This window comes from Manduca sexta, chromosome 25 (assembly GCF_014839805.1).
Source record: "Manduca sexta isolate Smith_Timp_Sample1 chromosome 25, JHU_Msex_v1.0, whole genome shotgun sequence".
Taxonomy (NCBI): Eukaryota; Metazoa; Arthropoda; class Insecta; order Lepidoptera; family Sphingidae; genus Manduca; species Manduca sexta.
Genome location: NC_051139.1, coordinates 3,393,029 through 3,416,496, shown reverse-complemented (window position 1 = coordinate 3,416,496; position 23,468 = coordinate 3,393,029). Strand labels below are relative to the sequence as shown.

Here is a 23,468-nt window from a genome sequence, read left to right as displayed (position 1 = left end):
GATATGAACTGCATTCTAATTAGGGCTACCAGTTTTCCTTTTTCTAAGATGGTGCAACGACATGGCGGGTAAATGATACTTCAAAGCGATTACAGATTAAAAAAAACACATTTTTAAAACAAAAGCTTTCATTTTAAATTACCCTGACATGAATAAAATAAAAGATAATATCAGTCTGTGGTCTACCCAGGCAACTCCATGGAACCTTTGATGACCTAAAATGTATTATCTTCATTTAAACGACTGTCTTAATTTATCTAAAAATCTATTTTTTTTACATAATGTACAACAATTGTCATAAAAAAAATAACGAAAAAGTGTATTTTTTATTATAGCCAAGATAAAAGAAGAGAGGCACAAAATTAAACTAATGTCAACCGAATAAAGGAATGTTGAATGTAAATTTTCAAAACGTCTCCTAACTTTACCTGCTGGAAGGTCTAACAGATATTTAGTAACTCGTATATTGAAATATAGACAGATATTATTATTATACTAGGTAAGAACCATTTTCAAAATACTTTAAAGATTTAACAAAAGTCGTTGAGTTAATGAGTAACTTGTGGGATGCTAAGATCCTTCGTCGATTTGATACCTAATGCATATAAATAATATCAGCCCTATATTATAATTATATAATAATACAGTGACAGTAGTCGTACTGCTGGGCCCGGGCCTTCTCTACTACTGAGAGGGACAATGCGTAAGTCCACAACGCTGGCCTAGTGCGGATTGGTAGACTTCACACACCCTCAAAATCCTGTAGAGAATTTCTCAGGTATGCAGGTTTCCTCACGAAGGTTTCCTTCACCGTTAAAGCATTCAATTTAATTATACTTCGATTGATTTTTACAAAATACAAATATTTTTTAGTCCAAATAAAATAATACCGCATCTACAAAGCGCATAGTAAGCGATGGCAGATCATATCGCGCTCACCCGCGCCTACTGCCTCATAAATAATAACAGTTTTTGAATAAAATTCACTTTTATACGTTTTTACTATATCGCTAAAACATAAAGCGGGCTATTTGCATTATCCTTTGAATGTCGAGGGCAGACGGGCCACCATTACACGGGGGGGCCGTTATTTTTAACAAGTTTTATAGACTAATGCCTTTGATGGAATACAGGGTTATGAATATCAATTGACCTGTTTGAACTTGATGTCAATGCGGCCTGTTATTTTGGGGACAGATTATTTATTTATATAATTGAGACGCAGAATAGGTTATGATTATAAGTGATTACACCAATATTATGTATCTCTACAATTTATAGATTACTTGATGAAAATGTGTACAAACAGGGTTCAATTTTACAAGGTGTAAAATCTGTCATACTTGCCTACTTAAGTGTCGCTTTCGGGCAACCTATGTATATCGGGTTTTCAACAGGCCGGTATGATTGTATCGACTGACGAAGGATAACTATCTAAGACGACCAAATTTGAACCTCACATTGATTACCATCAGGTGCAGGTAACTTTGCTATACCCTATAAGCTTTTCACAAAAAGCACTTTGTAGAAATATCTTACTATCGGATCCCCATAAATTTATGGCATGCGGGCGATTAATTGACATTTCTGATAGTAATATCTAGCCTCAGGGCAGTAATAAACCAAGGTTGTAAACGTCTCTTAGTGACTGCGGCATTTTGAACTACAAAGTATAAACATTAAAATTAAAGTATTTTTCGGATTTTATCGCGGTTTTCATATTTTGGTTTTCTCCCGACGTTTCGAAGACTTTGCAGCCTTCGTGGTCACGGGGGGGGACAAATAGTTTAATTTTAATGTCTAACATTCGCGTAAACATAAGAAATCATTATACAAAGTATAAAACTGCCTCGGTGGCGTAGTTGTACTGCATGCGCGGTACGGCAGCGTTCTGAGGTCCTGGGTTTGAATCTCGGGTCGTACAAAGTGATATTTGGGTTTTTCTGCGCAGTATCTGCCCAGAGTCTGGAATTTGTACCCGAGATGACCATAGGTTCGCTCCCTATGACATCATGGAACGGAACTCACTTGTGAAAAAGTGAGTGCCCTGGTTGCGCCTCTGCTTACCCCGTCGATATAAAAGAGTGAAATATCCCCTATTTACTACTATGGCTATCAAATCTGACCCTTGATTAGAATGCACGTAATTGCAATAATATGGATTCGCCCCGTAGACGGGATGGGCCCCGCTGACTACAGTCCAACACGCAATTATCATATGTATATGCACGGTGGTACTGTCTCAAGATGATTTGACTTCAAAACATGTACCGTTTTCTCATCTAAAAAGACGGCAACGCTAATGCCCCCTGGTATTCCAGATGTTCATGGGCGGTTATGATCATTTAATAGCAGGAGAACTGTATGCTCACTGGATCTTTTTTTTATTGCTTTGAATGACAAGACTAGCATGCCGTTCGCCTGATGGTAAGCGATACAACCGCCCATGAATAGTAAAAACACCATCCAACACCCTGAATTACAAAATATTGTTTGGTGTTCCACTGCGCTCGCCATCCTAACACAAGATGTTAAGTCTTATTATGTCAAGTAGTTACACTGGCTACAAAGTCCTTCAATCTTCAATGACAACACTGCTGCTTGGAGCCGGGAAAAGACATTGCGGTGGTAACTACCCAGGCGGACTCTCACATATGAGACACCCCCACCAGTAATAATAGTAATAATGCCTCCTATATCATAAAAAATGTAGAAAATTAATTAGCTAAAATAATTTCTACTGGAATATTGAGTAGATTAGAATTGACTTATATCATAAAAAAAACGTAGAAAATTTATTAGTTAAACAAAATTCTGCGGGTATATTGAATAAATTAAAATACACAGACTGTAACAAGAATTAGACTTATTTTGAATAACTAAGACATTTCTGCCTTCAACCATGTCATTAGCGTTGTCACTCTAATTATATTTATGAGATTACAAACCCGGGGAAGGATTCGGGTGTATAGAGAGTTGATTAAAGAGCCACGATAAAATCTGTAACGTTCGCACCGCGTTATATCCATCTGTACGACTTAATTAATAAAGGCGGGAACAGAAATCTTTAATAAGAAATTTATTTCTACGTTTGTATTAATTTAAAATGACAGCTAATATTTTTAGTCTAAGGTAAAAAGAAATATTATTGTACATAAAGTGGTGGTATCTACTTAGGATGATATGATCTGCCGAGCCGAAGGATACAGATACAAATTTCAAGGCGTGTTCATGCTCATGGAAATCCGGGTCGTAAACACAAGGATTAAGGTTTTTTATTTCTATGTATTCACATTCCATTCATAGATGAAGCTCTTTAATTTTAGGTAAACGCACAAATTTACACGCCATATAATATTTTAAACTGACCACGATACTAACGAGTCTGTCGGAATAACCGACACTACTCACCTTTTTTTTTAATTATAGAGCCGATTGTACCCTTATCAATCGCTATAAAAATACTATTTATGTACGTAGAAGTTTCTCGAAGCGAGCAATATCTTTCCTTTCATTTGCAAAAGCACATAATTCATAATTGATTAAATTATGAAGTTTGTTCGCTCCTATCCTTGAATCTATATTCGAGAACGTTCCATTTTACGGCGACTTGGCAACTTTGCTCGTAAAGCGCAGCTACACTTAGCATATTTCTTATGTGAATTGGAATTCGAAATGGTAAACTAATTATACTAATAGTTCTTGCAGTTAATGCGAGTTTTAAGTAAATTATAATTATACTCACATTAATACTTTGCTAAAATAAAAGTGAAACATGAATTTTAGTAATAATTAACAAACTTTTTTATTAGCTTTGCTCTTTCTGATTATAACAGTCTATGTATAATAGATAACATGTTTAGCTATTAAAATTTATAATAGCGACATCTATCGGATTTGATGAGAATTTAATTAGGTAAAAGTATTTTACCATTTTAATTTAGCAAATTTTACAAACACCACTAGATGGCGCTGTACCTATAATGAAGAAAAATTTCCAATTCGAAACTGAGTAGTTTATACTTACAAAATAAATATTTTCCAAAAGTATTATATAGCAATGTCTAAGCTAACTCAGAAATAGGTCTTATGATTCTCAATTGTCAGCTATAAGATCGTCTATAATAAAAGGTTTGGGAATGTATATTAAAATGGAGAGAACTGTTGACATCATTATATTTTACCAACAATTTTCCAAACCTAGCACTGTAACAAAAGTGGCACAATAAAAAACAAAATATATAAAAGTGTTTATTAAAAAATTATAAAAACTGAACGACACAACGAGCGCATTATATCACTTTTTATTTTTATACATAACATTTAATCATATTTTTACAGATCTAGCCGTGTACGTGGGTTTTGTAATAAATATCAATAATAATCCTTTAATCATTATTAAATTGTATATAAATATGTTCTATAACTATTCATTGGCTCCTGAGCACTTAGCGATAGCAAAAGATAAAAGCTTGTCATATCAAAAACTTTATTTCTCATTTTACTTTTTAAACTGCAAATGAGCTTGAGACCTGACCACTATCAAAAACAAACATATAACAGAAACTAACATGACTAGTAGAAGCAAAAAACAACATAATTTAAAATATAGTAACATATTTGCATCTTGAACGTAATCCCGAAGCTCTGACCTTTCATTAAAATTAAGAGTGATCAAAACAGCAAATCAATAACAATCATTATTATCATGCTATTATTATAAACTTTTACAACGTATTTCTCTATATCACGATATAGAAACACTATTTTATAAGATTGCCTTACATGACTAAAACTTAATTGAAAATCCGAAATACGTTGGTGGGTAATTTTCATTTCTCGAAATATAGGAAATCCTGAAACAAAAATATTGGAAGTCTAAAAGCAGTAGTTATAAAACATATTTTCAAAAAAAAACTCATAAAATAGTTTCAAAAGTATTTTTTACTTTTCTCTATTAACGGTCGTTTTTAAAAATGATTCCAATTTTAATCTTCGATCCGATTCCGAGAAAAACCAATCAAAACACGTTATATTTTGTAAGCATGTTCTGATTGGTCCATTAATACAATGGATTGAAAAGAACAATTGGGACCGTTTTGAATAACTGAGTAACTGCCTCAGTAGGTACAGTAGTTGTATTCTGCGTGCGCGCTACGACCACCGCTTTGAGGTCCTAGGTTTGCAACCGGAGTCGGGCGAAGTGACATTCGATTTTTCTGCTCAGTAATAATCCGGAGTCTGTAATTTTGCCTGATTGGCGATAGACTCGCTCATGGGATAGAACACAGGCGATAGATACACTAGTTGCACTCTGCCTACCCCTTGAGGGATAGAAGGCATATGTATGTTTTTATTTTGATTTAAAAGTCCTTATACTCACAATTAAGAAGCAAGTGCCGATGATAGCCGCCTTGATGCGCACATCCAGGTCCAGCGGGAAAGCGATTTCGAAGTTATCGCTTTGCGAAAACGCCTCACGCATGAACCCGCCCCAGACCTTCCTGATCACGCCCACCTGCTTCTTGTCACGAGTAAGGATCTGTGAAATAATACAAATTCAAACTTATTCCTGAAGAGGTAAGCAGATATATTGTATCCTGTTTAACATAGGAGTAGGTATTGACTGATTATACACCAATATTGAGTGCCCGCCTAGACTGTAGAATCAAAATCATATTACAGACAGAATATTAAATGACATAGAATCACACATACATACATAAACAGAGCTCTACAGCGACTCACTCAATTCACAATAAAACACAGGAGAAAACAAAATTATATATTGTATTGTGTCTATCTTAAAATATCCAGACCAAAATAGTATATTACATACACAGTTTGGTGCGAGTCGCAAACTCAAACAGATGGACTTTTGTTTCACAGTCAGTCTTTATGCTTCGAAGGCTGCCACGAAGTAGGTTGAATTGTTCTCGGTCACGATTTATTTGGTATTTTGCGTGACGCCTTCGTGGGTTGAACAGGGTTAATAAACCAGTTAATAATATATTATTTGATTTATAAACACCTCTCATTCTGTATTACATACAATCACCTAGAGGCTGTTGACTTCAGGCAGGCCGGCACTAAACCCTTTCTATAACATGCTTGAAGAAATGCTGTCGACCTCCTTTTAGAGTGAAAAACTACAGATGGTTAGGTTTCCCCTAGCCCCTAACATAGGAATAATGCTTCCGACTGCCTGTGCATTTTTTTATTTTTTTTCTAATCGTTAACTAAAACAAAACACTAGACATTTGGTGAGATTAGTGTCATCCATCTAACAGTTCCAAATGCAGGTATTAGGGGGCGACTGAGCGGTTATGCTGGGGTAACCGTGCCTTACGGCCCGGCGTTGAGCCGCCCGGATTTGATGACGACCTTCGGGCGACCGCCGGGCCGAGTCCCTAACCCGAGTACAATTAACCTATGCACGGCCTACCAGCTAAAACTCCGCGGTGGCCCTCTTCGGCGCATTAGGGACGGCTGCGGGCTTCCTCTGACGGAAGTGTCTAAGTATTCGTCCGCAGCCGCCCCTGCGCGGTGCCGCCTTGCGGCCCGTCTCCTATGGGGGGGGGGGGGGCTCAGAAACCCCCACGCACCGAAGGACGCCCTCGGCGTCTACGGCAGCATGTGGCCCACTACACACTGCCGTCCATCCCGGGGTCAACCGAAAAATGTGCAAGGATGCACAAAATGCACTAGGGCGGACAGCCCCCTGCTGCCCGCCGACGACCCCCTTCGTGGCCCCTATTAGTCGCCTCTTACGACAGGCAGGGGATACCGTGGTGGAATTCTTCAAACGCCCCCATTCCACAGGGCGGATATAATCGTCTCAATCTGCAATCCGATTTCGAAATTGAACCAATCAAAATAACTCATTTGTAAACTTAAAAACAACTTCGTTCTAATTGGTCCATTTTCGAGATAGAAAAATGCGTTTGGGTTAATAAATAAAACCAAACTTACGCGGAAGTCACACTCGCCACTGATGTTCATGGGTCCTTTGACCCTGAATATGTTGCGATCTTGCGCGTCATTGATGTTAAGCACGGGCTTCATGAAGGTGTGCTCCTGCCGCACCACGCTGGCCAGCTGCCCACATACACGTACCTCCAGTTTGTCAGCTCCGAACGTGTAGGGTCTTCGTAGTGCTACCACCTGGAATTAGAAGTTCCTTCTTATAGTTTGAATTTTACTCAAAAGGCATTTTCTTCCCGAAGGGGCGGGTAGAGACGCAATTTACCCCTACAGCTACAAAAAATTCAAATAAAGATATACGATTACTCGGTTGCTAATGTAAAAACATCGTTTTTCCAATAAAACGTTGTTAATTAGACGTTTTGGGTCATGTCGGCGCCATGCAGCCGCCGTATGAGCGCTGCGTCACAACTCACAATTAAACAATGTTTAGGTAGAGTACCGTTTTATATCTACTTTTGTCTAAATCAAGATTATTATATCAACCTACCGATAATTATGGCCTGAATTTCGTCCACGCTGGCCAGTCTCAACAGAGATCTGCCAGGTACTCAGGAGGTATACAGATACATAGGTACACAGGTGACTCTCTGTTCCTTCACTTTCACAGCACGGTGAGACGGCAATCAGACATGACGAGAGAGAGATCAGGCACAGGATAAACGACTTTACGTGCTTTTCGAGACAAGGGGTTATCACACCGCCAATTTCGTGGCTTCAAGTTACGACTGATAGAAATTACTAATGATCCAACACATACCGCCATTTTCAATAAATGATCCCAATCGCTTTTTTGCAGTCTGTCGCGAAAATGGACCAATCAGAACAAAGCTTTTTTGACAAGCTTACAAATTACTAATTTTGATTGGAGTGTACTGGAAATCGGATTAAAGATTGAGATTGGATTCGGTTATTAAAAACGGCTGTTCATAGCCAACAGTTAACAACTTCCCTTATACTTTTATGCGAGTGCGGCAAAACACATTTGTAAAAGCATGTTGCAGACCTTTCTGCCATAATATAAGGCAATAATAATATAAGTTTTTGTCATTCTTCACTGTAGGGTTGCGTTCCAGGCTCGTTAAACCATGCTGGTAAACAATAGCAATGCCCGACCTAACCTTGAATTTGGACGGCTGCATTGTTTCGAAGATAATAGAATTGATTATATTGTCGTTCAATACCAAGGGCGTAGCTATCGCCGAATCAGCCGTATTAGTTATACAGGGCCCCCTAACTTTAGGGGCCCCTCTTGGTCCATACCTACATTAGGGGAGGAGGATGGAGGGAGGAAGCGGTATGATTAGTTAGCAATAATTATTTAACTAATACCATAATGTTTTTGATAAATAAATAATGATGAATAATTTTGAACATCATATCTTATTGTAAACATTATACCATTATAAGGAGGAGGGTAAGAACTATGCTTGCTTGTGCTACAAGTATATAAGTGGGATGGAAGGGAGGGAGGAGGGGTTAAAATATTAAAATTAATTACTAGAAAACAAAAACCTAAACGGGCGCCCAAAACTTCATACTGTCCTGAAAGGCCCTCAGCAAATTCTGATATAGATACCCCCTCTAAAACAAGCTACGCCACTGTTCAATACGTAACATATTTCAAATTAGTGTATGACAATGTACCTATTAACTAAGTAGACTTACAATTGTTGGAATAAAAAATATCTGGTAATAACAACTACTTGTATTGATTTATTTGTTTTCCTGTAACACTGCAGCGATGTAGATTAAAATCGTCAGCTCGCGTGCTAACCTCAATTACTTCCACGTGAAAATAAACTTTTTACCAGATTCATTTAAACACAAATGCCCTGCGAAGGGTATTGGAATTACCTTTTCATCGTGGAAGACTGTTAGTCTAACAGAATATAAAGGATGTATCATATAAAGGCAACTCCTACCACACACGTTAATAAAAATGATTGCAGTGTGCGTAGAACATACAAGTGTTTAATATGTATTCATGTGTGTTAGACTTATTATGTAATAGTTACATTGAAATCGACAAATTTTTTTGTTCGCAGATATTGCAGATAGCACATAAGGCGTCGTTTCTAGAAGGCCTAAGAATGGATCTCTTGATGGTACTACGTGTACTATAAATAGACACTAAATATGTCAGAATTATTTAGGTGCTAGACGATCGACATTGGCGTACCCACAGATTTTCTCTAAGGAGGCAGTTGGAGGGAAGAGCAAAGACAAACGTCGCCAAATTAAACGAAAGGGCCCACGCGAGGCCCCTGTAAGTGCAAGGTACTAGCTAGCTCATGGACATTGGGAATGATAGTTATACTTGTAGGACATCTTTATATTCCTATAACATTGGTTTGGCCTTGTCGAGAAATTTAAAACAGGTGAAGCTTTAGAAACTAGAAATGGATACATAAAACCATAAGTTTAAGTGTCTGGTGTAGACTAAAAGGAATATTGACCAAAAAGAGTCAAAACCCTCGATGGCCAACAGTGGTGGCCTTAGAAGGGGCGAACCAGGTAAACCTCGGAACGTTACGCTATACGGGGGGGGGGGGGGGCTTGCGCTTACACAAAGGGTCTAGGGGTGACATCGCTTAGGACCCATTTTTGGACGCCACGCTGTTTACTAAGAAAAGCATACTACCTTTAATCATGCTGGACAGCCTTACTGGTGACATGCACCGGCTGACCATAGATTATGATACGTGACTTGACGGAATACCATGCCCATGTCTATCTTAAAAATTCAAATTTTTAGTGGGTTATTTGCTAAATGTACTACGTTAAAATTTATTGTGTTATTTCACCCCAGATTACGAAACGTGATTTATCGAAACAAGCCATCCGTGTCTTTAGTTTGGCTATGTAATGAGTCACTTGAATGAATTATACAGTCGGGTACAAAACATCTGGTACACACCAATATCCTCAACTTAAACAACAATTATATTAATTAAACATGACGCCGATAATAAAGCCCGCGGCTAATTTATCCTGTTACAGACACATGAATACGACTTCAATAAGTGGACCCAAAAAAATAATTCAAATTAACTAATATCATAGTCCAAAGTCTGTAAGGTATTATCTGATGGGAGCGATTCTTTATTATTCTTTATCTTCCTTATATTATAAATACAAAAAATTGTGGATATGTTTTGATATTTGTGAGAATTAAACGCAGTAACCGCTGAACGAATTTGAATAGAATTTAACACAGGGATAAATCATATCTTGCAGTAACTTAAATAAGTAGATTTATCAATTCCATGAACAGTCCAAATCGAGTTTTTATTAAAAGAAAGAACTTACGCGCGGACACATCTATATCAAAAATGTTTTAATTTAATGCACTAAATAATAGGTCGAGAGGCCAATCTGATAGTGAGTGGCACGCCTGCCAATAAACGATAACAATGTCACCCAGCCTCAAGGGCGTAACTACCGCCGTATCAGTCATTTCAATGATACGAGGACCTGGAGCGCCTCTTAGCCCATATCTACATTAAACTAAGCGGGCGCCCAAAAATTCGCACTGCCCAGTAGACTCCCGAAGAAAATTTGATATAGGGCCTTTTATGAAAAGCTATGCCACTGCAGAGACCTTTAAAATATAAATATACTGCATATTTTGATTTCATCAAAATTTAGTAGGCACGGGTAAAAGTGGACGTACGGAGCGACATAGTAGTGAAATAACGACCAAGCTCCTTAAATATGGATTTAAAAAAAAAGGACACCCTGCATTCATTATATTATAATAGTCAGATTTCTTTCTCATAATGCCTGATATTGTTGTCAAATTTAAGAACCTAAAACTGTATAATACAATTCTTGCACATTTTTGCTTGATGGTTAAGAAGTAGTGGATAGACTTAAGAGTTTTTATAAGTATGCTATTTACAAACCACTTTCCAAACTAAAATCAGTGGTCTATTACTAAATTTTAAAAGTCCAGAACCACAAAATATCTTACACATTAAAAGGATATCATTGGTCACCATAAGACAAAATGAAATGTATTCTTACCAGAAATAGGTAAAAAATAGGAAAACCTTTTAAGATATATATACATAGGAATTATTATTTATTTATAAGGAAATACAAATGTTCTTTTGTACTAATACAATGCCCTACAAAACTACTTGCGCAGTATGTCTGTAGGAACATAATTAGCCTCTAATTTATATCATAATAATAATAATAATAATGTCAGCCCTGTATTATATACTTGCCCACTGCTGAGCACGGGCCTCCTCTACTACTGAGAGGGATTAGGCCTTAGTCCACCACGCTGGCCTAGTGCGGATTGGTAGACTTCACACACCTTCGAAATTCCTATAGAGAACTTCTCAGACGTCAAGTTTCCTCACGATGTTTTCCTTCACCGTTAAAGCGAACGATAAATTCACAAAGAATACACACATGATTTTTTAGAAAAGTCAGAAGTGTGTGCCCTTGGGATTTGAACCTGCGGACATTCGTCTCGGCAGTCCGTTCCACACCCAACTAGGCTATCGCCGCCGTAACTTATATCATGCTTTAGAATAAATGTATGTACATAGTACCCATATAATCTACGCGGTTTTTGTTTCCTAAACAGTTTTTAATTTAATGGCGCCCTTTCGTACATATTTCACCAGTGAACGTAAACATGCGAGACTCCATAACCTTCGCTACATTAAGGTTACTTGATATTGAGCTGGGATCCAGCAATTAAAGGGTGACTCAACATAGTCTGCAGTTACAAATAACTTATGGTACAAAATTGTTACCAGGTCTGTCGCGAAGGCTTGTCAGACAATATTTTATTTTATTTATTAGGTTTTCCAGCAGACTTTACCCTACGATTACAGTAATTTAAATATTATAACTTATAGCTATAATATAAGCCCAAGTTAGGAAAACTCAACATGCACATATTTTAATCTAAAAGTGACTTAACCGCAGAAAATTAAACACAATATAATTTAGAAACATTCACGCAACAAGTTAACCAACGCCAGACTATATAATTCTTGTAGAGAAGTTAAAACATATCTTCTTACATTAATCACTTTTATATGTATATTTGCAATGAATTTCAAGTCTTATAGTAAGCAATAGCTATGCTTTCAAAGATAATAATCGGGTAAAATTAAGAAATAAGTCACTAGACAAACTGGCTTTAGGCGAAAATACAATATAAATGCATTATTCGATTTAAAATTTATTTAAAAAAACATACGCACCTCCTTAGTGAAAATATATTGCATTTATATCTTCGCCAGTCTGCATTTCTGTCTTGACGGTCAATTAAACCGCAGTAGCGGCCATTTTAGAATTTAAAAGCTGAATAATACCAAACAAGATGTCTGCCAGGTCACATAAATTCGCGTTTCCACACGTGTGTAGGCAGGTGAGATTTAAGACAATTCCAAACAAAATAACATCTGTGGTATTGTATCTGGCTTTTATTGTAATGCCATCATCACTCCATAGTTTACGCGGCAAAGGCAAGCATCAATGTCGGATAACGTAGGCGTTTCTAATTAAACAACGTGTTATTTAATTCTTCGAGGGTAAGTACTGCGAAATGATTAGATAAATTTCAAACTCGAACATTTACTGCCATTGACGTATATTCTACCGTTTACAGCGGTTTTGTTTTTCTTAAAGAATAAAGAGATTAACAAGACGCTCGCCTTAATCCAAACGTCAATGCCAGTACAGAATTTTAATACTACTCAGAAGTTTGTATTACCAAACTCCTAATTGCATTCAATTCCAAAAGGTGATATTATGTTTCTTGTATATAAATCTAAGCGACCGGAGTGGACAATTACTAAGACAAAAATTTGCAAACAGCCTCTAGTTATACGTTCCTCTCTTCTTAAATACGATTGCTCGAATACAGAAAGAGAAAATTCAAGCAAAAGAACAATAAATATGTTTTCTTTAGGTATCCTATTTATTGCCTAAATCTGCGTCAATTACTGTCAAGTCTTTCAAACAAACACACCGTTTATTTTTTAGAACATATTGTTATAGCCTTTGCGTATGGCGAGATCTTGATCAATGTCAATCGAATTTAAATCGATTGCATTGTCGAATCGATTTATTATTGAAGTAATAACGTGACTTCCACAGAATAAATCCCAGAATATACGTGAGTCATCATACCATTCTGATATGGGAAAATGTGCCTTCAGTTGTAAGGAAAATATAATATTTATTAATCGTATTTACATACATTAGATATGCATTTAAGATTTTTCCTTGCACGCACCTCTTCCAAGCACCAAACACTATGCCACATAGTGTATGACTACGCTGAATTATTAAAAATACAACATCTTGCCGATTCAAAAAACAAGTTTTTAAACCAAGTTAAAGTAAAACAGGTTTTACATTATTTACGCCGTTACGGTTTTTACAACAGACTATGACGTCATGCAGATCTCCGATAACGCAAATGATTAAAAACCCGCTGTAGTATTACTATAGAGTATAGAGTTGTGCGTCTCAACGCAATTATTTTATTAATGGACAAATCCATTAATAAGCATTTATTTTTCCGATGTACTTTTAAATGGTTATAGGCATTTGTGGTAGGTGAGGTATGTACTAATAACTTCCTTCAGGAACAGTTTACTTAATCTTCAAAAATGCGTCTATCATATACAACAAAAAAATATCAGCTCTACTACTGAGAGTTTTTTGAGCCTTAAACCACACTAGCTTAATGCAGGTTGGCAGACTTCACATACGCACATTCTAATTTCAACAATATTAAATGTAATTAGTACTAACATTCTGATGCTCTGTGTCGAGTAGGTCCATGTGGAAGGCGCGATTCTTTCCTCCAAGCATCACCGACAGCGCGCCAGCATCTTCCTTCGCGTACATAAACACCTTCTCATCAGGCGTCATTAGAACATACTTGTTGCCTTCGAACACTGTCGTCTTCTGCCGCACTTTTATTCGATCCAGCGATATCAACTGTCTGATGCCTGTAAGAGTAAGCAAATTTAGAGAACCAGGACAAGGCGCTGATAAGGCATCGCGCAGACGATTATTATGTTGTTGATTGTAGATAGTAATTTATGTGTAACAGTTTGTAGAGTCTGCCCTGCACCTTACTGGTGGAAGGGTACTCCATGTGTTATGTTCAATATGTAAAGCGACGCATTGTTTATTAGTCGATATCTGAACTACACTACCTACTTACGATTAAATCTATAACATCGATACTTCGTTCAGTCAGACTAGTTAAACTTATGCCAACTTAGAACAAACTAACATAATATGTATATTGAACACAACAGATCCCGGTCTATTATTTTAAAATCATAAGCTCACATACAATATTAACTGTTATGTGATCGAAACCAGAATCGCCATTCACACCGAAATAATAGGCGGCATGTGGCCAGAGTAAAAATAAACAGATACGGATGACCTTTCTTGACCTGTTCCACCAATTTGCTGCACAAATTACAGTCAAAATTGACTCTAGTGGCAACGAGACAAATAGCATTTTTGCATATGTTGCGCTTATTATGTCCGTTGACACAGATAAGACAAATTATGTAAGCTACCCTACAGTCTAATGGTAAGATGGAATTCCTTCCGAAATATTTGTTCTTTATTCGATCCTAAGTTCAGGGGACCTCACATCTACGAGAACAAGTCCGCACGCCTAGTTTTTAGCGAGGTTTCAATTCAATTCAATCAGCCTGTCGCCTTCCATTACTGAACGTAGGCCTCCCCAAATAAGCGCAAAGCACCCTGGTCATAAGCAGCCTGCATCCATCCGCTACCCGCTATTGAGGTTTAGATGACCAAACAATTACAGAAATTTATTTCCGCATTTTATTTTTACCGTGTTAATAATTCGGTCAACCGGAATGCTGCAAATTTTGAAGTATGCAGGACTTATGGCCAGTTGCATACGTATATAAGTAATGAAATATTGCCGCTAGCGTAAAAGCACCTGGAAGTTGATGCGTATTTATTTATTACGCATGAAAAGCTTGTTTTGGCTAGATAAAGCGTCAGTTAGATGGTGTCAACTTGTTGCCGGAGAAAACTACACTAGTATCAAATAAACAGTTACTGAGGTCTAATGTGCGTTTCGTATGGTGAGGTCTGAGATTTCAATGGGTCCAAATAGACCCTCAAACCTCATTACCTTGTCATTAAGAGCGGCGATGTATCCATGTTGCTTTTAATATAATAGTCGGCAAACAACTTGAGCGCATAATCTCGTAGTGGTCTTTTTTATACGTGTACACCCTTATTATGGGTGTTTATGTTCCACGGAGATCAAGGAACGTTAGGTGAACCACACATTAATTACCACTACCGCCCAGTCTCAAGAGCTATTAAACGATCCTATTGAAAAACCTCTGCATCTCACTGTCAAATGGAAAACATTGAAAGGACGCTGCGCTAAAACTCTGTCACTGTATGAAGTTACATCATTATAGCACCTCCTAAACCGATATATCTTGGGCACATCAAACAAGTTTGGATGTAGGAGCCGATAGGTGTCCACCGCATCGAACCTTTGAATGTTATATATCAGAATAATTAGTAAAGGGCAGATCGAAAGTAGTCTGAAATTGCGGGAATGCATTAGAAGATGAAAACCGAAGAAGTGCGCCAGAATCAGTAGGAGTGACAATGCATCTGGCTACTCCTATGGGATGCAGGCGTGGTATTATACGTAAAACCCAAAGTGACCTTCTAGAGCGCAAGAACATCTTCATCCGTCGCGTACACAGCCCATTTATATTGCAGACGTGACCGCCTAATCATGACTCTACCAAATATGTATCTAAATTTTGAAGTACTTTGTAATAATACTTCCAAACCAATTTAATTATTTCCCGCTCAAATACATTTATCATATCGTCATCATTATCAGCCACATTAAGTCCACTGCTGAACATAGGCCTCCCCTAAATATTAACAGACGGAAAAGCAAGCATATGCCAAACAATAACAACATAAGTACATAAGTACCTACATATTAAGGTTAACTAAGCGTTTAGCATAAATATAAATAAAACTCACCCAAAGGCGCTTGCTGCGGATCCATGATAAACACTATCTAAAAACAACAAAATATTTTTCTTATGCACGCTGTATTTGAAGGTCAAAACTTGTGACAAATTTTGATGTGTTCATTAAGGTAATTGTCTTCGTAAAAAAAGTAAAACGTCTTAAAGAAACATGTTTTATAACAAAATAAACCATAAAAACATTTAGGGAAAATCAATTTTGGTTTATAGTTACTCGAAGTTGTTAAATTAATGTTTTATTTTTGCGATACGTCCGCGCAACAAGCCGGTCTGTGCTACACTGAATGTGTTAAGTGTTCACACCATTCGCATACAGTATTGCAATGCTTTGGCGTCTGGTGTATAAAGTCTGGTACACACTATGTATTGCAATTTGCACAAATCATCGATTTCTATCTATACTTAAATTTACGTCTTTATAGCCAAGGGATGGGTAGGGAAAAAAATCAGGGCATTCAGGTTCGGTCAGCTTCTCTCAACCCATTTATTAGAGACTTTGTTGACATGACAATTGTGACTGAAAAAGTAGAATTTATTTAATACGTGGCTTACAATGTCTATTAATAATGGTAGACAACAGCAGTGTGCTAAGCTAAAAATAAAATACGTATACCATAAAAAATACATTACAACTGATAAAGGAAAAAGGGCGAAGGATGGAAATAATTTCTTACGATTTTATTGTCTATATATTTGGTTTCATAAATATATAATATCCTTTTTATCGCACAAATATTAGTAACAACAAAAAAGAAAAATCTTTTTGTATAATGCTTGCTTCAGTCTATATGTGTAGTCTGCACCGAGCCTAAATTCGGCGTCACAGATATTGTATTTATACATGAATGAAGTATAACAAATAATTAGCGTGCAGATGAACGAACGATGTGGACAAATGACCTAATAAAAGTTACAGGAGGTCGCTGGATGCAGGCCGCTTTCAATAGGTCGATCTGGAAATCTTTGGAGGCCAAGTTCAGCCATGGACAACCTTCAGCTGATGATAATAAAGTAATAATTAAACAGATTCAATCGTTTCGTTTTTAGTGCATCTATTAACATATTTTAATGACGAGTCATACTATACTACTAAAGACTCTACATAAACACATCAACGCTACTGAATTTACAATTTAAAAGGTCGTGTAGGTTACGAGGGAGTCTTCGTCCCATAACCCAGACATGGTACAAATATTTGTTTCGTCACGGTGAATGAACGCGAGGTCAGACGTTAGGGCTTATCGTCCGCTGCACTAAATATACAATGCAAGCATTTGTTATAATAAAAACTATGCTTTACTCGCACATTATTATATGAGTCACTATTCTGATATAGATCCTTGAATGCTGCTAACTTTTGTACAAGAAATATTGTAAATTTACTTTAGGAGGCGTTCAAATTACGTAAACAGAGTTTTAAACCCCCGTCGCCTCCTTCAGCAAAAGGGAATTGGATGCGTGAAGCCCTATCTCCCTACATGTCCGTCCGTCCCCGATTTACCCTATATGTTACACATAAAAAGAATAATATTTTTCCTTTTTTGAATTTTAAATCCCATTGGTTTTAACGGGACTCGCCAACGAACATTCGAGCAAACAGACAATAACAGATAGTTGATAGACGGATAAAAATAACAAAAAAATATGTTTACATTTTATTAGGTGCTTTTTCCTCGCGTTCACTAATGTTTTCCGAAATATATTTAATACAGATACAGAAAGATTGACTTCAAGTATTTACACAGTTTTGTTAATTCTGTTTCATCTGATGTCTTAAAACATTCGTTCTATAAAATAATAAAAATAATATATAAAATGAATATATTAAGACAGATAAAAAAAAACAATTAAGATAGAGAAAGTCGTAATGATATTTCGTAAAAATTATTTCGTCATGTACAGTAATTTTGAGATATACTTACTTCATTGTGTTTATTGGCACATTTTATGAAGCAACCTTAAGGATACCCATAAAATACTCTATATAAATATGGTTGGCAACCCCAAGGCATCATCAAATCATTAGTCAGAAAATTTTATTTATAAACAACGTATATATAATATGCAGGCTGCTTCTAAGAAGTTGGTGTATAGGAAGCATACGTTCAGCAGTGGACTTCTTAAGACTGAAAGAGATATATATAAAGATATATCTATAGTAGTGTACCGATAGCTATTACATCACAGTTTTATACATTTTATTTATTATCTTATCACACGCCGCACGGGACAAGTGCAGCAATCGTGGTATTTGTGACACCTTGTGAGGATTATTTATAACTAGGTTTTACTCCCGGCTGTAGCCGCGTGCATCTTCTTTTGCGGAGTAAATGGACTGCTACATAGTTTTCTATAATAAAGCGTTGTCTAAGTAGATATATATATATATCAAAGCTGCTTTCTTTTAATTTTATAATATATTCAGATGCACAATACTGATTACTTTTAATTTTAGATAACCCATAAGTAATTATTCAAATATGTTCATAAAATCTCGCATTTATAAAAGCAGTAGATTACATTAAATAGTTATTAAAATGATAGATTTACGCTGTAAATATTTGTACCTGTAATATAAATTAAATAATATGTAAATTTTGTCTCTTAGGTTTATGAACTTGCGGGTAGAGGTATGACTGATGCAAAAAAGTTAAAAAAGTATAATTTTTTGTGTCCCAGGAAAGGTGATAAAAAATGTCTCTAGTAATCATACCCGCGATCGATCGTTTATGAACTAGTTTACTCACTGCGCCATGGAGGTCGTTGTCCGTGGAATAATCACATACAATGCCCTCAATGTGATGTAACTTTTATATGTGCACGGCAAAATGACCCCGCTGTACCTGATGGTAAGTGAAGTGGGATCCAGATATTATCATGTGTCGAGAGATGATTACCCCTTGACAGTTGATACAATTATGCCGGCCTGTTGGAACCGAATATACGCAGGCTGATCCCGGAATGCGATACACTTATGTAATAAAGATATATAAAGATTACATTAGTTTGTTGCAGCCTTGCAAACCATTTCAGGTATATCATGTAAGAGCCTTGCCAACATCACACCGATTTCGCGGATCATATTGTAGACAGTGTTTTATGAGACATTATGAGACACTGAATGCGGCAGTGACGGGAGTAGTGCCCTTTAAGAGTAGTCCCCCCGTGACCATGAAGGCTGCAGTCTTCGAAACGTCGGGAGAAAAATAAAATACAAAAAACCGCGATTGAATCCGGAAATTAGTTTAATTTCAATGTCTAATATTCGCGTAAACATAAGAAACCATGTCCTTTAATTCAAAATTCGCGGTAATATTGCTGCAGTTTTTTAAAAGAACACGACAAATTGACTGCACTGCACCTGACGGTAAGCGCGATACCGTCCAGATAACGTATCGAATGGCAACAGATGGATATTTCATGCCATTCAACACAAATATGCCGGCCTACAGAGATGGTTCTTCGCGCTACGGCGCAAGTTCGCAGGCCTCAAACACTCGCCCCGTATAATCGCGATGCACACGCGCAATATAATTACAAAACGTTGACGATGTCAAATAAATCATTGAATATAAGAGTGAGATACCTCATGGCAGACATTGGGCGACCGTTCCACCTTTGTCATTCGTAGTAAGGTCACTTAAGACTGGCTAGAATATTACGGTAGAATATACGTCAATGATTCCTAACAAAAAGAAAAGGATGCCTATGACGAAACGCTCGCTTAGATAGAAAATACATGATGTCACCTACTTCTGTCGATTTTCTCTAATTATGTTCCAAAAAGTAAAATATGCCTAATTCCAATTCTGACCGAGGCTTTTACGAGACGAGTTAGGGACGAAATATATCTATAGTACCAGTATAGATGTGTTATTAGCTTAAAGGGCGGCTAAAGTATAACATTACTGTGTGCAAAGTGGGCTCGGCCATCGCAATAATGGACATTACATAAACAGGCGCCATGGCGCAACGGGAGACTAGCCAACTATGTAAAAAGGGGCTGGGATTCTATTCCCATTCTGGCGAAAATAGAAAAGCTTATAGATTATGGAATGGCAAACCACAAAACTGGTTTTTCATAAATTGTGTGCACTAAGTTAAACATAATTCCAGCTTAAAACATTCCAACATAAAAACTCAAACATCAGCACCAGTATTGACAAAGAAGGCAACATTTTATTGGTAAAATACATTCAATACCATATTTTTACTAAAATAAATTAACCTTGTATATTTTGCGAGGTGAGAGATATTACATTCGTATTTATTTACTTATTGAGATTTTATTTTTACGAGCAATCGTATCCTGCCGAAAGGTTAACTATAAAACTTTGTTTACCCTTTAGTTATTTGATTTCTTTTCTACCTACGAGAAGTTTGGGAACTAAAGCGCTATTTCTGTTGCTCGTAGAATTATAGAGTTGTAAAAGAACAATAGTAAGACTGAAATTTATAAGGCTAAGTCTCAGTAAAAGTAATAAGGAAAGGCGAATTTACGACGTCATCTTTTTAAATCAAGGAGTCTGTAAAGACGTTATCAATTTTATACGTTATTTCATTATAAAATGAGCTACCATTCTAGTAATTTGTTTCCCGAGGACTGTTGGCTAATAAAGCCTACATTGTTGTGGCGACTGACGACTTTCGAACAATGCAACTTTTCTTATTTGTAGGCGTTATTTCTACCAACGACCAGTTAAAAAGAAACTTCAGCTTTATCTACAATTTGTAGATTACACTTATTTGGCAAGTGGGACATAAAGGTTCAACTAATCATATTATTTATAATTATGAGCATAATTATTTAATAATAAGCATGTTCATAAAGGTTGCCTCGGTGGCATGGTTATAGTTATACTGCTCAGAGGTCCTGAGTTCGAATCCTAGGTCGGGCAATGATATTTAGGATTTCTCTGCTCAGTATCAGCCTGGAGCTGAGTATGGAATTTGTACCCGATATGGTGATAGGCATTAGGCTCGCCCCCTACCACATGCGACGGAACACACTAGGCGATAAATACGTGATGTATATGTTTATGTTCCAAAATGTTTCGAGTTGCAGCGAATAACAGCCAGTCCTACATGCCAATCACTACAGTCTACAACTTTACCTTAATCGACCATTGGTTTCCGCAAGATTGTATCCTTGACGTATTATTAATGTTAATGTAACCTTTTACTTTTTTGTAAAAATCAATGTTTACATTATTCTTAACGTAGCACACCAGATCTATGATTTTTGTTTCATTTTTGTGTTGTATTAAGAACATGATACTAATTTTTGTTTAATTCTTTTATTATTCAATTTTATAATATGTAGTGATCATATATTGCCATTTAATCAAATATTTTTTTATATTATTTTATGTATCGAGTTTATGAAGATTTTAAAAGCCATCAGTGGTTCCGTGACCTTATAACTTATATATTTGAATACTACATGATCTAATCTATTTATACAATTCCTCTAACTCGCTACTGGAATCAATTGGAATACTATAATAATTGAATTCAATTTTCAGTAGATAGCGCCATGCAATAAAAAATCTGTCACAAAGAAAATGGCAATTTTTTACATTATTAGTATACTTTTACTTGTTGATTATAATATTGATTACGTGTGCCTAAATCTAGAATTAAACTATGTTCTCATTAAGGCGATACCTCAAGGTCCATTTTCATACATTTTGTTTCGGCTTTAATCTGGGTAACTAAACAAGTATTGGCAAGTAAAAGAATTTAAATTCACGTCTAGTTAGTGATTAGTTCTCGCAGTTGAAAGAAAAACGTAAAAATAATTAATAATCATGGATATTTCGGCCTTTAAAATTTAATTTAAATTTTAAAGAAATATCCATGATGACCTTGAGCTACCACCTTAAATGAGTCATCATTTACTTTTATTATAATATTGAATAAGTATGCCTAAATCTAGATTTGAACTATATCCGCATTAAATGAGTCATTAATTTAGGGTCAAAATAAAGAACACAATAATTTTTTAAACTAACTTTATTGTACAGAAAACTAAATCTAATCAGTCAAATACAAACCATAGCAATTTAGAAAATACGGTGCGTTGGTTGAAACGTAACATTAGATTCTATACATTATTTTTTTTCCTCACTGTCGCAAGATTTGTCTTGGATTGGAATCTTCTTTTCTTCCAATGGTTGCGCTCTGAATGCCACTAGTTTCAACTTCCCCTTATCTAGATGACACTCCACTCGCTCAGGCGGGAACCCTTCAGGAAGCAGGAATCTTCTCTCGAAATGACTTCTGGTCCATCCGTCTTCGCGTTTGATCTCCTTCTTCCCTTCCACCATAATCTCGTTGCCAATTGTCTTCACTTCAATCTGTTCGGGGGAGAAGTTCTGAACGTCCAGATGAACTTCCACTTTTTTGCCGTCTACTTTTACTTCGGAGTCTGAATAGACGCCTTCGATTCCATGATGATCTTCATATGGAGCTGACAATTGTCTAATAAATTTCACGGGGTCGCGAAAGAAGGGATCTCTCGACAATGCAGCGAACTGATCTTCCAATACTCTTGTGATGGGATCCCTGGACGCCACGTTCCTCAAATGACGGAGCCAGAATGGCATCAACGACATTTTTGTGATTTGTTTTCTTCGTTTCGTTGATTTGGTTTCGCTTGTCAAGATTCGACTCGAATGTTTACGCTCGCTGCCGTTCGGCCGCTTTTATACTCGTAGCGCGGCGCGATCTGTTGTCGAGAACCGTACCGAAAATTCGAGATACCTCTAGTTAAACAGATAAATTTAAATTTACTGCCATCTACCGGGGAATAGAAATAACATTCTAGAAATATCTATGCCAAATAATTTTATATAGAATTTGCTCAGAACTATATTATTCTATTCCATAATTTTGTTATTACTCTCAACTAATTAACAATATTAATTATTACTACATATCCTTATTTAACAAATAATCAAAGTGTATCAAAGGCGCCATCTATTAACGAATAGCTGACTTACGTTGATAAATAAGGTCTAATTGCCAAGGTCAACGACAGTATTGTTATTTATTTTTTGTATTAATGAACAAGTAAATATTAAAGGTGTCCTGTAAACAACAGTAAGATTACTGAGAGCATTAAAATAATTATAACAATACGAGTATCTACATAGGCACAAAAGAAAATTGTTATCTTAATTACACCATAGAAATCTAGCAAATTCATTGCGCAATAAAAAGATAATAGACGCATTTCAGAACTAAGATGATGAAATAGGGGTACTTTTTCAATCATCACAATGTTATATATAACCATGATGCAATACTTTCTTACATTTTGGTGGACTTGTGTTAAATATGGAAAGGTATTTTAAGGCAAGTCGGTCCGCTTTAAAATCATCAAATTGTTTACCACTTTCGCGAGCACAAGCA

At 36.4% G+C, this 23,468-nt stretch overlaps 2 protein-coding genes across 2 annotated transcripts; both read right to left on the bottom strand.

Annotated features, from left to right (window-relative positions):
- Window positions 1–4,238: 4,238 nt before the first annotated feature.
- LOC115440793 (phospholipid scramblase 1) lies at window positions 4,239–16,363 on the bottom strand. The gene is made up of 5 exons (XM_030165256.1): window positions 16,045–16,363; window positions 13,777–13,976; window positions 6,973–7,164; window positions 5,384–5,542; window positions 4,239–4,856 (listed from the first exon to the last, which is right to left on the bottom strand). The coding sequence occupies exons 1-5, from the start codon at window positions 16,067–16,069 to the stop codon at window positions 4,833–4,835; spliced, it is 600 nt and encodes a 199-aa protein (XP_030021116.1). The 5' UTR covers window positions 16,070–16,363; the 3' UTR covers window positions 4,239–4,832.
- A 5,799-nt stretch (window positions 16,364–22,162) lies between these two features.
- LOC115440784 (alpha-crystallin B chain) lies at window positions 22,163–22,745 on the bottom strand. The gene has a single exon (XM_030165239.2). The coding sequence runs from the start codon at window positions 22,667–22,669 to the stop codon at window positions 22,166–22,168; it is 504 nt and encodes a 167-aa protein (XP_030021099.1). The 5' UTR covers window positions 22,670–22,745; the 3' UTR covers window positions 22,163–22,165.
- Window positions 22,746–23,468: the final 723 nt, after the last annotated feature.

Excerpts from the sequence above, each read along its gene's own strand:
- LOC115440793 (XM_030165256.1), bottom strand. The coding sequence starts at position 16,069 with ATGGATCCGCAGCAAGCGCCTTTGG. Across the intron at positions 5,543-6,972 it reads GTGGCGAGTGTGACTTCCGC|ATCCTTACTCGTGACAAGAA; the intron begins GTAAGTTTGGTT and ends ATTATTTCACAG. Across the intron at positions 4,857-5,383 it reads TCGGCACTTGCTTCTTAATT|GATTTCCTATATTTCGAGAA; the intron begins GTGAGTATAAGG and ends TTTTTGTTTCAG.
- LOC115440784 (XM_030165239.2), bottom strand. The coding sequence starts at position 22,669 with ATGTCGTTGATGCCATTCTGGCTCCGTCATTTGAGGAACGTGGCGTCC.